General features: G+C 39.9%; 2 protein-coding genes across 2 annotated transcripts; both read left to right on the top strand.

Moving 5' to 3' along the window:
- Positions 1-221: 221 nt before the first annotated feature.
- LOC311013348 (uncharacterized protein) lies at positions 222-2,393 on the top strand (the record flags this gene model as incomplete). Its single annotated transcript, XM_084009368.1, has 6 exons — positions 222-447; positions 784-962; positions 1,139-1,232; positions 1,320-1,555; positions 1,820-1,934; positions 2,367-2,393. Exons 1-6 carry the CDS (start codon positions 370-372, stop codon positions 2,391-2,393), a joined length of 729 nt encoding a protein of 242 aa, XP_083865494.1. The 5' UTR covers positions 222-369.
- Positions 2,394-2,671: 278 nt separating this feature from the next.
- On the top strand, positions 2,672-8,211 carry LOC311013346 (uncharacterized protein; the record flags this gene model as incomplete). The annotated part of the gene is made up of 7 exons (XM_084009366.1): positions 2,672-2,773; positions 2,882-2,973; positions 3,839-3,956; positions 4,059-4,166; positions 4,239-4,412; positions 4,940-5,116; positions 7,811-8,211. The coding sequence occupies exons 1-7, from the start codon at positions 2,761-2,763 to the stop codon at positions 8,209-8,211; spliced, it is 1,083 nt and encodes a 360-aa protein (XP_083865492.1). The 5' UTR covers positions 2,672-2,760.
- Between the last annotated feature and the right edge of the window lie 5,852 nt (positions 8,212-14,063).

Genomic DNA, 14,063 nt, shown 5'->3' with positions numbered 1-14,063 from the left:
TGGTCATTTTCCTTACTGCAGTTTGCGTGCTTCCAATTCCTCCACCACTGCAAGTCTGCTCCTCTGGCACAGACTTCACCATTGTCCCTGGCAAACACACTGTGTTGGTGACTATCAATGGTGCGTCGTCACATCCTCTACATATCTTACTATTATCCTTTTGTCCTGTGTTGTACAGATACTGGTCAAATAGTAAATATAATTTAGTTTTCAGGCCCATACAACTTGTGCCTGCCGGTTGTGTGTTGCCAAGTTTGCAACTACAAGTGGACCCCAGGGTTAAATGACCTGCTTGGATGCCGATACTGGCCAGCAACAACCAGCTGCCAACTCCTTTTTAAGTTTGATGTCTTCACATCATTTGAAGAGATGAAGTTGGCGAGCCCAGCATTGTCCCAACAGGCATTCCTGAGAATGCTTGAGCATAGAGCCCAAAGCACAGGACGGGTAAGACCTCTGTTTATGAATAATTTTTATTTATTTTTTGGGGGGCTTTTTGCCTTAATGTACAGGATAGTTGAGAGAGAGAGAGAGAGAGAGACAAGAAATGGGAGGCAGAGAGGGGGGAATGACACACAGGATAGGGCCGCTTGGTGCGGGATTCAAAACGCACAGATCTGCAGTGTGCCCTTGATCCTTGAATCTTATTGTTCTACACTGACTATGTTATCGTCTGTGCTGTTGCTCTGATGTCTGTGCGTCTGTTTTTCTTTCCAAGTTTTTTTTTACATTCCAAATATCAAAGTCTTGTATTAACCAGAATACTACCATCCTTCTCTCCAGATGGGTAGTATTTGTGGTGATTCCTTCCACCGAGCCTTTCAGGAATTTGCATTCTGCAATTTTAAGAAAGATGATCTGTGCCAGGTGGAGCCATTTGTATGTCCAGCATGCACACCAGACATGCTGGCCATATCAGCAGATGGTAACAGGAAACATTATCGTTACAAGAAGTCAAAAGGGTTAGTAGAATCACTTTCTCATTTTAGTAATTGATCTATTGACTATACTGGACCTCACTGCCAATACATTTAACTCTTTATGTGATAGGCATTTTCACAAATTCTAGAGACAATATTTAATAATGTTTGTGGATGTGTGATTATGTTGTCAAACACTTTTTTTTCTAATGTACCAGGACAGATGAACCATCCCTCTTTGATGGAGTCTTTATTGCAGAGGATGTTAAAGTGTCAGCCTTTGTTGACAAAATCCGGAGCCTGATGACAGTTGTAAGGATGTTTTTAACCATCTATTTCTTCTTTACTTTTTGTCCCAGTATTACGTTTTACACATTGTATCTAATTTTCTAATTTCAGAGCACTGGTCATGATGTTTGTGGGCCGGCAACATTCACAGCAGCCAGAGAAACATCCCAAAAATCACGAGCAAAGGTGGATGAGGAGGGGCTCGAAATCGCTGTGTGCCGCCATGGGACGTTGCTGCAAGGCCTGAACCACTACCGTGGGGAAATATATGCATATCCACTGTTCTTGCAGAAAGAATTGTCTGAAAAGGCAAACGCGACGTTCTTTTGTATGGACATCACTTGCAGGTAGTCACAACCGTTGCCTCATCATAACTCTATATTTTCCGCAGGTGTGGCCATTACTACTGAGTTCTTATTGCATGGGTTATCAGAGCTCTGTTACACTGGTCAGACCACACTCATTTTGTGGTGAAAAAAATCTTTCATCAGACGTATGAACACACAGACTCAAGTTGAAAACACTACCAATACCAACCTTTTCACTCCAAGTCCTGCTTTGTGTCCTTACCATTATGAACCTCAAATGCTGTGGTGTTTTTTCTATTACAGATATTGGCCATACCTGAAGAAAATGGCAGAGAAGTTGCCAGAGCTCCAGCCTCTTGTAGACATGAAGCCATTTCTCTCAGTAATGCATGCCAAGGCTCACACTGGCAAATGTGAGGTACAGTGGCAAGTTAAATGTTTGTATCACAACATTGATTTTAAGTCTCTTACCTCTTCTCTTCCACTAGAAATATACTGTAGTTTTATTTTTATCTTTTCAAGCTCAGATATGTTAGTTCACATCCATAATTTTGATTATTATATGTAGTTGTGTTATGCATTTATTAAGTTTCCTGTAGGACCAGAGCTATACACTACGTGCTTTTAAAGTGCTGTTCTGTTCAGGAGCAAGAAAGTAAACACAGGAACAAGGCCTTGTCTTCACGACTAGTGTATACATCTCTGACAGAGACATTGCTAACCTATGTCAAAAGCACAGTTGTCATTTGCTCATAACCATGATGATTATCTGAACAGTATAGCATCATAATGCTCAATGTACTTTGAGGAAACATCTTGAAAATCCTACACTGTTTTACACTTTGTAAAGGAGGGCATGCTGCCCCCAGATGACTGAGCAAAAGAAATATTAAGCATGTACAATAGCACTAACATGCTTACATGTTCTTGAAGTCTGGAGTCAGAGTCCATTTGGTATAAGACCAAGATAACCATCTCGTCTCAATGTGGGTCTTTTAATCTGTACTAGAGCTCAGTTGGCATCTCCAATGAACCACATTAACCAAGCAAACATACTAGGAACTTAACCAAATAGGTTGGATGTTAAAGCATGACTCTAATACAAATGTCTTAATCTTACTGTCTGTTTTTGGAATAGGTGAAGTGGGGGGGGGAGAAACCAGGAGGGCGCAGGAAACACAATTGGTGAGGAAGTCGAACAAGTAAACAGCTTCCTGTCAAGAGCAGCTCTCACCACTAAATATATGACTAAGTCAGGTTGGTAAAAGCAAAATATATGCTTGGAAATAGCATCAAATGATAATGTATTTTAATTTTACATTTGCATAATTTCTGCGAGGTTTTTTGTTTGTTTGTTTTTTGCAGGCAGAGCTGACATGATTACGGTCCTTGCCATGGCATGGAACAATCGGAAACATGAGAGTCTCCACAAGACACTGGCCAAGAGATTTGTCAAAGTAAGAAGTCTGTGGGTCTATGTTGTATGTTGAAATAGGGCACCATTTATGCAGAGTGTGAAACCCAAGTACTGAGGCTGAATCCTCAGCAACAGCCCTTGGTCTGATTCCCACCTGTGGCTCTTTGTTGCATTTCAATCTTCCTCTCTTTCCCTTTTTTCCTGGTGCTTGTCATGTGTTGTAATATATCTAATAGGCCTGTTTGATTGATTGATTTTAAATCATAATCACAATTATTTAGTTAGGACCATGTTAAAAATGTGAACTCGAAAAAAATATTTTTTAAATCTAACTAGGGTATACAGTACAGCCCCCATTCATCTATCTGGGGTGCGCTGGGGTACCGTAGTAACTTCCGCCTCCTTCCGCCCATCACGCTCCCCCCAAACAAACATGTCAACGTTTGCTAAGGTGCAGTGAGGACTTTGTTGCCACAAAGACTAGTGGCCCTATTCCACGACACAGTTACAGCTCTGTTCTGCTCGACTCGGTTTAGGTCTTTTCCCATTACAGTTGAGTTCTTCAGCTTGGGTGGGCGGGGTCGTCATATCAAAAGACACAGCACTGAGCACACATAAAATAGTTTGTCATTTCCCCAAAAAATCGTTATCGGAAATCGTCTTTTGAGAGAAGAAAATCGAGATTTTATTTTTGGGCAAAATCTAACAGCCCTAATATATCTAACCAAAAATAATAATGGAGGCGGTGGGTAGATCGCCAATGACCATGTAGGAATAAAATATTGTTTGTAAGTAATGGTTGTTTATAATTTGATTTATTGTCAATTAATTGTTAACAGCTTTATGTTGAGAGATTACACCTTGGGCTCTTGTATTCATCTCTTTTTTTCAAACCTTCAAAATAGGCCACACAGAGAGCAGATGTGGAAGCAGCCAACCGCCAACATCTCCAACAGGAGCTGAACATATCTCTGGAGGACACAGAGCAGTGGGTGGAGGATGTGAAGCAGTGGGCGGCCTCTGGTGTGTAATGTGGTTGGTGGTAGTGGTTGGTGGCAGTATGATGGGTCTTGTGATATTTGACTACATGACATTTTACATCTTGCCTTGTTTCTATTTTTCAAGAGAGACCTACATGTAGTGCTGACAGTAGCCAGGACGAGCTCCAGAGGGAGATAGAGGACATGATTTATTCCATAAGAAAGAAGAAAAATGATCTCTATCGACAAAATGGTATGTAGTATTACATCACTCAACCGCTTATGCTTTTTTGTTCTTTTCCTAATATTTCTTTTGATCAAACAGACAGCAACAAAACAAGGCAGCGAAAAAGGAGGAGACTAGCTGAGGTCAAGAAAAAACTGAAAGAGACAATCATTCACTACAATGCTGAACCTGCATTTGAGCCAAAAATTGACATTGAAGCAGTGTGCAGCCTCTCTGACAATGTCATTCTGCCTTGGGATGCGCAAGGAGATGGTAAGCAAGTGTTTTTTGTGATTTTGAAATTCATAGAATTCAAATAATGCGAAGCTAGTTCAGGCAGACGAGTCAAGCTGCGCCCATCCTGATCAGCTGATCAGTCACCTGCTCTCCTCACCCAAATAGAAGCGGGTTATTTAAACCCCCCAGCTCACCTGCTCATCCCTGGCTATGCTGCCGCTGCTCTGCTGCTACTGCTTACATCTCGCTGCCGCCCATGAGGTTTTGCAAACCCACCTCCTGCCCGGCATCCACCTGTGGGCTCTGTCTCTATGATCCCCTGCGGGGATCTGCTTGATTGCCTGTAATGTCTGCCAAAGCAGATCATTCAGGGAACGAATAACTGGGACAGAGCCTGATACCAAACCTGCTGCAGCCATGCTCAAGGATACTTATGCTGTGCTTCAGCTTGCCATGCTTGCGCTCAATAAATGATTTGTTCTCATTCAAGAGTTGTCTGACTGAACAGTTGTACGTAGTAAAATGCTTTGATGGTTTCATATCTGTTCTCTTTTCCAAAACAGTGGTGAGTCTACGCTTGAAGAGGCGACTGTTTGACCAGGTCATGCTGGTTAGGCGAATGGAAGAGGAGAGGCTTATCATTGTGAAAGAGATGACCCAGCATTGGCAATATTTGAGAAAGGCTTTGGACAAACTTGATAACCTCCTTTGCCAGGTTGACCAGGACATCAAGAACCACGGTAGGTTCCACACAATCTCCCCTTACTAAAAGGAGGATGCATTCTAAGTGACTTTGACATCTTTCTAAATCCTTTCTGACCGAGTTCGAGTTGAACTTAAGTCACGCACACACAGTGACTTCAGACTTGATTTGGACTTGTGTTTTTGGACTCGTGAACAATCATTATTTTCTTGGCTTGTGCCGATTTTTGCCATTATAAAACACACTGCTACAGCTGAGCAGCGCCACATGATCTGTATTCAGATGGAGGTTAGATCTTCATATATTGAACTCCTTTTATACAAAGTACAGCCAAACACAGGCTATAGAGAGAGGAACAGCAGAGTGACCGCTCGGTCAGTGACAGGTGTGGTAGGTGAACCGGCTGGGTTTTTTTTTGTTGTTGTTTTTTTTCCCCCCCAGAGCATTGTGTGTTTTCGTTATATTTACTTTGCATATATTGTTATACTTACTACTTTGCAATAGCCTGTTTAAAGTGATCATATGCTAAACAACTAATCTATACTGTATGCCAATAGATAAAGGGGTGATGATGATAATAATACAGTAAATGCTTTGAATTTCTTGTATATAGCTGTGCAGTATTCTTAGCAGATCGGATAGCAGCAGATGATAGAAGGGTCATTAAAAAATAAAAGTCTCCTGTCTTTTCTGGTTGTAGAGACTTGAGGCTTGATTGGACTTCCCAAAAAGACTCGTGAACATCTCTGCCAATGACGCAATACTATGTAATGATAAATCAGTGTAATATCAGTGATAAATCAAATATAAAGAAATACATAAGGTAAGCATGAACAAATGTTCCTTTATGTTCTTTATAATGTCAAAGCACATTGGCTAATATACCTGCTGTTGTAAATGCAAACCTATGTCTAAGTGAAATCAGATAGTAAAGTGTAATTGTAGTAGTGGGAATAACAGAGGAGTGTTGTGATTTGATTTTTGTTTGTGCAGTCTGCTGTCTGATAACCCTAGCCTGGGAAACACAGGAGTCAAGAGCTGCAGTGAAGCACAATAGGACAGCTCACACAAGCAGCAGTCTGGCTGTCCACCGCTGAAGTTTATTTCTCCACACCGACCAATCTTACCAATCACACATAATTCATATAATATCATTATGTACTTGCAGTCTCTATGTGTACCTATTCCCCATATCTTCTGCAGCACTGAAGTCATGATAACTTTGCCTTCTATGATTGTGTGTAGAGAGATGCCCTGTCTAAAGCCTACTAGTCTGAGTGGTTATCTGCAGTCACAGAATAACAGCTGGGAAACAGAAAGGAAAATCAAAAATCAACAAGAATGATATACTGTATGTATTTCATTATAATGAGCCATACAATACATTATTTATTGTTATTGTTTATCATACATGCGCTGTCTTACCAGATACACTCGCAGCACAACACCAATTAAAGGGGAACTATGCTCGTCCGCTTGCTTTTCCGCTGTTTTAGTTACGCTCCTCTCGCCCATGTGCATCTGTTTACAACGAAGCCGTCGAAAAATGGAGTGGTGGATAACGTTACATAACATATACGATGTCACGGTGTGTGTGTTTGTGTAGTCTCAACCGTCTTAAACAAGAGATTATGGGTCATGTAGTTAACTATCACAATTACTCCTGAGCTTTTTAATTAAGGCAAAAATGTAGCGTAGCCACGGGAGAAATCCTGCTTAGTTCCTCTTTAACATAGGTGTTGAAAGGAAATGGAGGCAGCACTTCATTAGACCTCCACCTGTAATATGTCTTAGCTATAACAAAACATCTAAATTGATGGTGCCACAGAGATATTTTCATTATCAGTCGTTTCTAATCTGCCTTGAAACATACCTCACTGATTCTTTGCCTCAGTATTTTTTTGTAGGGGAAACTGCTTGAGCCTTGATGAATGGGACATTCTGAAATGAATTTTAAAAATGGCAATGGTTTATTAACAGACATCTCTGACAAAGAGTTCAAAATCTATCAAAACTGCTGTTCTTTTATCCTACTTAATGTAAGTTGTTCATTAAACAGGGACAGGGATCTCACAGTAATTACCGTGAATTACAGATGGCATCTTTTCACCATGTCTGTACTTGTTGGTCATGACAGTCATGTTTTCAATTTGCAGTATAACATTACACATAATGCTTCTAACATCAGATGTGTAACGTACTGCAGAAAATTATGTCAGAATTTGGTTTCCTGACAAAAATCATAGTAGTTGTTCCTTACCCAAATTGAAATTGAGGGTCTAAGGACAGAGGATGTCATTGTATGGATTGAGAAAAATTTCATTGATTTTATGGATTTGATTTTGGGCTATATAAATACATTTAGATTTGACTTGAAGTCCTTATGATGCTGGATGACATCAGCAGAACTGTCCCATCAAGGAGTCACCTGTGTTTAACTTCATGTTTACCCCTTATTTTCCACTAAATAGTTTGCTATTATATGCATGTTATGTTCCCTTGTAGAAATCATGGCCAATCAAACAATGATGCAAGTTATGGGCTGAGAGAAGGCTAGAATGAGACTCTTCTCACTGAAACAGTTTGACAAATATTCATATTGTGATAATAAGACTACTGATGACCCCAAACACATACATACCACTCATCTGCTTCATCCCTCTCTTTCTTCTGTTTTTCTGTGGATGGGTTTGACAAGAGGAGACAGGAGGAGTTGGGGAGGGAGACACAGGACAGGAGGAGACAGGAGGAGTTGGGGAGGGAGACACAGGACAGGAGGACACAAGAGGAGTCGGGGAGGGAGACACAGGACAGGAGGACACAAGAGGAGTCGGGGAGGTGGAAACAGGACAGGCGGAGACAGGAGGAGTCTGTGAGGTGGACGCAGGACATGAGGACAAAGGGGGAGTCAGAGGGGTTGAAACAGGACAGGAGGAGACAGGAGGAGTCTGTGAGGTGGACGCAGGACATGAGGACAAAGGGGGAGTCAGAGGGGTAGAAATACGACAGGAGGAGACAGGAGGAGTCTGGGAGTTGGACATCGGAGGATCCTTTGAATTTGCTGCTGTACTCTCGCCCGCTGCGGTGTTTGGTACAGGTGACATTATCACTGTTGGGAAGAGGAAACTGTGATGTAGACTTTGGTATAAGCATTTTAATTTGATTTAAGCTGCATAGGAAAATGCAACAAGTATTTGATTAGGGGTGTCCTCGACTACAGATTTGCCCATAGTCAACTAATCGTGGAATCATGTTGTTTTTTTCCTCATAGATTCATGATCTCATTTGCGTCTTTTTATGCTCTGAAGAAACGAAACACCTGAATAAACAACTTCTTCAGTTGGCATAAGATAACAGGTCATTCTCCATCCATCCTTTTCCTGATCCCACTTATTAGGCTGCGTGCACAACATCACTGTCAATCTTTTGGAAACAGTGTAGGGATGACAAGTTTGAGTTTGTGCTATGAATTAACGAGTGTGTATGCCGAATAAAAAGTCCCATTGTTGTTTGGCCATGATACATGTATCAGTGCTTGTCTAGACGGTTCAGGGGTCGTGTGTCACAGCACCATGGACAGCGCTGTTTTTTTGTTGTTGCCATTGTTTGTTTGTGTGTATGTGCTGTGCAATAGACAAAGAACGCATCCCTTAGTTATTGTAAATAAAACTTTAGGCCGGAATTTAGAGTGTGGGAGCAAGCGAGAGAGAGAGTGAGAAAGATGGGTGTGAGCTAGAGAGAGAGACAGGTGGTATCAGTGTTCGAGCACTCAATGTGATGTTTCTATCAAAACAGTCTTGCCTATATTATAAGAAAACAAAGACATTCTGTGTAAAATCAGATGTTCAGCAGCAGTGAGAGCACCCCTATTCAGAATGGTACAATAATTTTTTTCATAACCACATTTTGCGATGATTTGAGTTGATAGTGGAATCACACCTCCGAACTGGATCGTCGAATAGTCGACTATTCGAGGTCACCTCATTTGATTGTGTGAATATTACAAAAAAGAAATACAACAACAATTACAACATGAACACTTAAAAGTAATTCTTGTTGAAAATGATATGCTCATTTAGAATTTGATACAGCAACATGTTTGGAACAGGATCATGTACCAATCTCTTGCGTTTTAATAAACAAGACCTTCTCTACCCTGTAACCTGTCTCTACCTACATTGTCTACTTGGCAGTATATTTTTCTCAAAAACCTGTATGGGATGCTCTTTTTATACCTAATCATGTTACTAACCTGTTGACAGTTTACCACATTCATTGTGAGATCTTCCACCAGCTGTTTTCTGTTTCACAGCTTTACAAGTCTTCTGTTGCCACAGACAGAATTTCTTTGGAAATGTGTTGCTGGCATCAAATTCAAAATGAGCACACCATTATCAAAAACAGTGAAATTATTTCTCAGTTTCAACTTCTGATATGTTGTCTGAGTGATATTTCCCATTACATATGACAATTCTATGATTTGAAAATCATCCCAGTCTGTTTGTGTTGACATGATTTTACACAGTGCCTCTACTGCTTTGGAAACATGGTTGTAGTCCGAATATTTTTGGAATTTATCTGGACATACATAATGGTTGTGGTTGGAGATTTGCAAAGAGGAAGGGACAATTGGCCTTGACAGAGTTCTGCATTCTTCAATTCAATTCAATTGTTGCATGGCAGTTAGTGTGCTTGTCTTGGTTAGCTCAGCCCTCAGCGAACAGACACTTCAGCCTACATCTATGACACTGTCAGGGAGTAGAGAGGAGATAGAAAAAGTCTCTACAAAACAGAAAATGGCTATTTTTTGTCATTCCTTTAACAGTAGATCTGTTTAAACATTGCAGAGTAATGCAACAGACAGGAACAGCCACAGTGATCTGTTAGATGGCTGCACACCTCCAACCTCTAAGTAAGGTAGCAAACCTTTTTAAATGTTGTTTATTAATGATTTTTGCTTTTTGATGTTCTTTTCTGAAAAGTGTCCTTGAGTGGCTTGAAAGGAGCTTTTCAATCAAATGTATTACTATTATTATTGTTATCATTAACTCCGTTTCCCTCCCTTCTGATTAGCAAATGTTGCCAAATCCATGATTTAGCAAATTACTCCAAGACCATATTGTCAATCAGCTATTCTTATTCTCACCAATAAGTAACTTTTGATTCCTATTACTATTGATGCCATTATTCTATGCTGCCATTCTGTTGCTGCTGTTTGGACCACACACTTTCAGTTTACAATTGTAACATCAAACTAATCGTTTAAAAGAACACAAACAACAATGGACGGGGCAGTGGACAAGTAATGTAATCAGTGTCTCCCTGAACACTTTCATGTGTTTGGGTTATTGCACATTTATATACATTACCATTGAGAAGTCTCTCATAAATACGTTCCATGGCTCGGATGGAAGCTTTCACAATCTCATTCTCACTGTGCCATGGACACAGCCACTCTGACACAAAGCCCCTTCCTTTTTTTTTTCCTAGGAAGAGGATGGGGTGCCTCTCCAAAAGTTCCCACTTGTGGAGCTGGAAGACACAAGACACAAAATCATACAATTAATTGGATTACATAAATATAGAGTACAGAAAAGTTGATGTTTTATGCATTGTTATCTAGACAGATCTGTGATTCATTAAAGGTTAGAGTGAAGTAGCTACTGCTACAAATTAACTGTTTCTGAATAGCAATGTCAGCAATGGCAAAATGAAATACATAAAAATTTGGTGAAAGGCAAGTCAAAAATAATAACAGGCCTCTATGTATCTGTACATCTGAAAGCGCTGCTACTACTCCAAAGAACAACATGCTTGGCATCAAATATGGATGTGGAAGACCTCAAAATTACACTAAAATAAAAATAGCTATTTTGGCCTGTTTTTGCCTCTAAACTGTGCCAAATTGATTGAATTAATTATGCATACAGTTACATACTTTATGTGACTCACACCTTAAGTAGTTAAGAACTTTGACTTTGAATTAATGAAAAGTAATAATATAGTAACTGTTTTTATGGGCAATTAAATTAGTTTCAAGTTAATGCAGATACTACTGTACTGTCTATTCAAAGTCTTTACTATTACTAATGGTTTGTTGTGATTGCATAGTTACAATTTCATTATACATTAAACTGTACTAACTGTGTGACTTTGCACACAGAGACAATTCCTGCACTTTCTTGTCTGAAAGTGATCTTAAAATGATGCATCTGATATTTTCAGTGGCTATTTTTCAGCCACTTGTTTGCTCTGTATCCTCCCAGCTCTCTCTGTGTTAAAAATGCCTTTTGCACAGTGATTATTCATTATTTGGGTAACTACAATCTTTTCACATTTCACTCCACTGTTACAACAGGCGATTCAGCTCCCTTGCTCTTTTTGAACTGCACGCAGACATAACAATGCAAATATTTTTATGTGTCCCTGGATAGTAGTAGTCTAAAGTCTGACCAAAGATTTGCAACACAACAAGTTTAAGAAGGGTGCAGAGGGGCGTTGCAGCAGTGTGAATGACCCTGTTGCATCTCGACTCATGCCGGCTCACGGATTGAACCTGTTCAATTGCAGGTAGAGCATGCAGACTGTCTCAAACTTTGTAACTGCACACCAAAGCAGCTCCCGTAGAAAAACATTTTTGCATAAAATAAATATTTCGTCTGCTGGAGCTGCTGTGGTGTGCAAATTTTTATTCTTTACCTATTCTTGTCTGTATACAACATCTATTACACGTCTGCCCGTTCGTGGAGTTTTTCCTCAGTGGATGTGAGGGTCTAAGGCCCTTTGAGAACTGTTTGTGAAAATGGGCTATACAAATTAAATTGCCTTGCCTTGCCTTATAGGCTAATGCAACTGTTGGTATGGAAACGACACGCTTTATGTGACGTCACACAAACAAGTCTCAACTCTGTGCCACAGTGTGAACTGTACAGTTGCATGGCTTTGTAAGGGCATTCAGTTGCAAGTGGGTGCACTAAGTTGAAGGTTTCAAGTTGTTGTGTCGTGAATCTATGGTCTGAACTGGCCTTAAAGCAGCTATGTAGTTTTTCGACCTTAAAATAACGTTTCTAAACTCAATGAAGTGGTAGAAAATGGTTAATAAGAATGGTGCAGCCGCTGCAGCCTGAGCGGGGTCGCATCGGCTGAAACTGCACTCTGTAACTTCCCTGCACGGGTAGGAAACCGTGGTGAGCTCCAGAGACCGAGCTCAAGCCCGGTCTCCCTGCTCCTCTCACCCACACACCAGCGCCCTGTGCTGGGCTGCACAGCAAAGGCGGCGGCACCAGCAACGAATTCACATATGTGCTTCTCTGGGAAAGACACAGTAGCAGACAGTTGCGCCTCTCAACCAGAGTACCAGTGGCTACCGCGAATCCTACATAGTGTTGCTTTGCTTCTTTTGCACAAACGCCCGTGTTTGTTTTTGTGTGAGGGTGTCTCTCTTGTTCAGTGTACTCTGCCTCTTACACAATATTCTTGCCTTGAACTGTCATTTCCTCAATTTTGACTTTTTATGTTGATTTAGTTGAAAAATAAAATGCACAAAAGAAAATATAAACCAGGGGGTGGAGTAGATGAAACTAACATGGAATAACAAACATTTGAAAGCATTTGAAAGGAAAAAAAACTTACCAGTAAATGTGATGAATCATATGTTTTATTGAAGCTGCAGTTTTTCTTCTGCCGCTCTTTCCACCCAGCTGTAATTTTTTATTTTTTATTTTGCAGCTTCTCTTTCAGGGGCTGCTTTGCACCACAGTGGTGGCAAGTCTTGCTTGCCACCCCAATTTCCTCCTCACACACTGCACATTTTTTTTTAGTTGGCATCTGGAGAAGAAACATAAATTAATAATTGGAACACTGCAGGGTGTGTCATCAATAAATATATATATTTCATTGACAGGGATCACGGTTCTTTACCTTATAAAACCAGTCAACACAGCAACCTACGGAAGCGTATTGTATTCACTTGAGTAATTTTTTTTGGGGGTTTGTTTTTTGGAGTAATTATTCCTGTTTTTCTGAGTAATTTATTTCTGTGGTCTGTTTTTCTGAGTAATTTTTTTTTGGTCTGTTTTTCTGAGTAATTTTTTTTTGTTTGGTTGTTTTTCTGACTAATTATTTTTCCTGATTTTCTGAGTAATTCTTTTCCTGTTTTTCGGAGTAATTTATTTTCTGTTTTTCGTGGTAATTTTTTTTCTGTTTTTCGTGGTAATTTTTTTTCTGTTTTTCGGAGTAATTTTTTTTCTGAATTATCGCGATACTTCGAACTCCCGCGAGAACCTGCAAGTGACTCCCATGGACCTGTAGTGACTCCTGCATACACATGCCCCATCTTCAGCTATTCAGCCGCAAAGTCCTCAGGTGCCTGCGTAAAGTGGATACACTTATGGTAATACCATCTATATGACTCAAAGACAGGACTATCTCCCAGTGTCTTAATCCCAGATCAAAGTAGAACTTGATCAAACTAAACAAGTCGGTCATGTTGGCCTCCATTATCGAGCTTTCACAAAGGAATGAATGCGTCTATTGTTTCAAATGCTGTCTAAACTCAGAAAAAAAATTATTCAGAAAATCAGAAAAAAATTACTCTGAAAAACAGAAAGAAAAAAAAAATTACTCCGAAAAACAGACCAAAAAAAAATTACTCAGAAAAACAGACAAAAGAAATAAATTACTCCGAAAAACAGACCAAAGAAATAAATTACTCCGAAAAACAGACCAAAGAAATAAATTACTCAGAAAAACAGAAATAATTACTCCAAAAAACAAACCAAAAAAAAATTACTCAAGTGAATGCAATACGCTTCCGTAGCAACCCAATGTGCTGGTTTTCAATGAGTTTAGTACTACTAAGGACCTGGTCCTCCCTATTCATTTTATGAACTCAATAAATTAAAAGTTGTGGTAGCCCTCTAGGAAACTCAGCTCTAGTGGACATATTAAATCAAATGTCAGAATTATATAATCATATAATCAAC

Source organism: Eutrigla gurnardus (genome assembly GCF_963514095.1).
Source record: "Eutrigla gurnardus genome assembly, chromosome: 5".
In the NCBI taxonomy this organism is placed as follows: Eukaryota; Metazoa; Chordata; class Actinopteri; order Perciformes; family Triglidae; genus Eutrigla; species Eutrigla gurnardus.
This window is presented reverse-complemented; position numbering and strand designations above follow the sequence as displayed.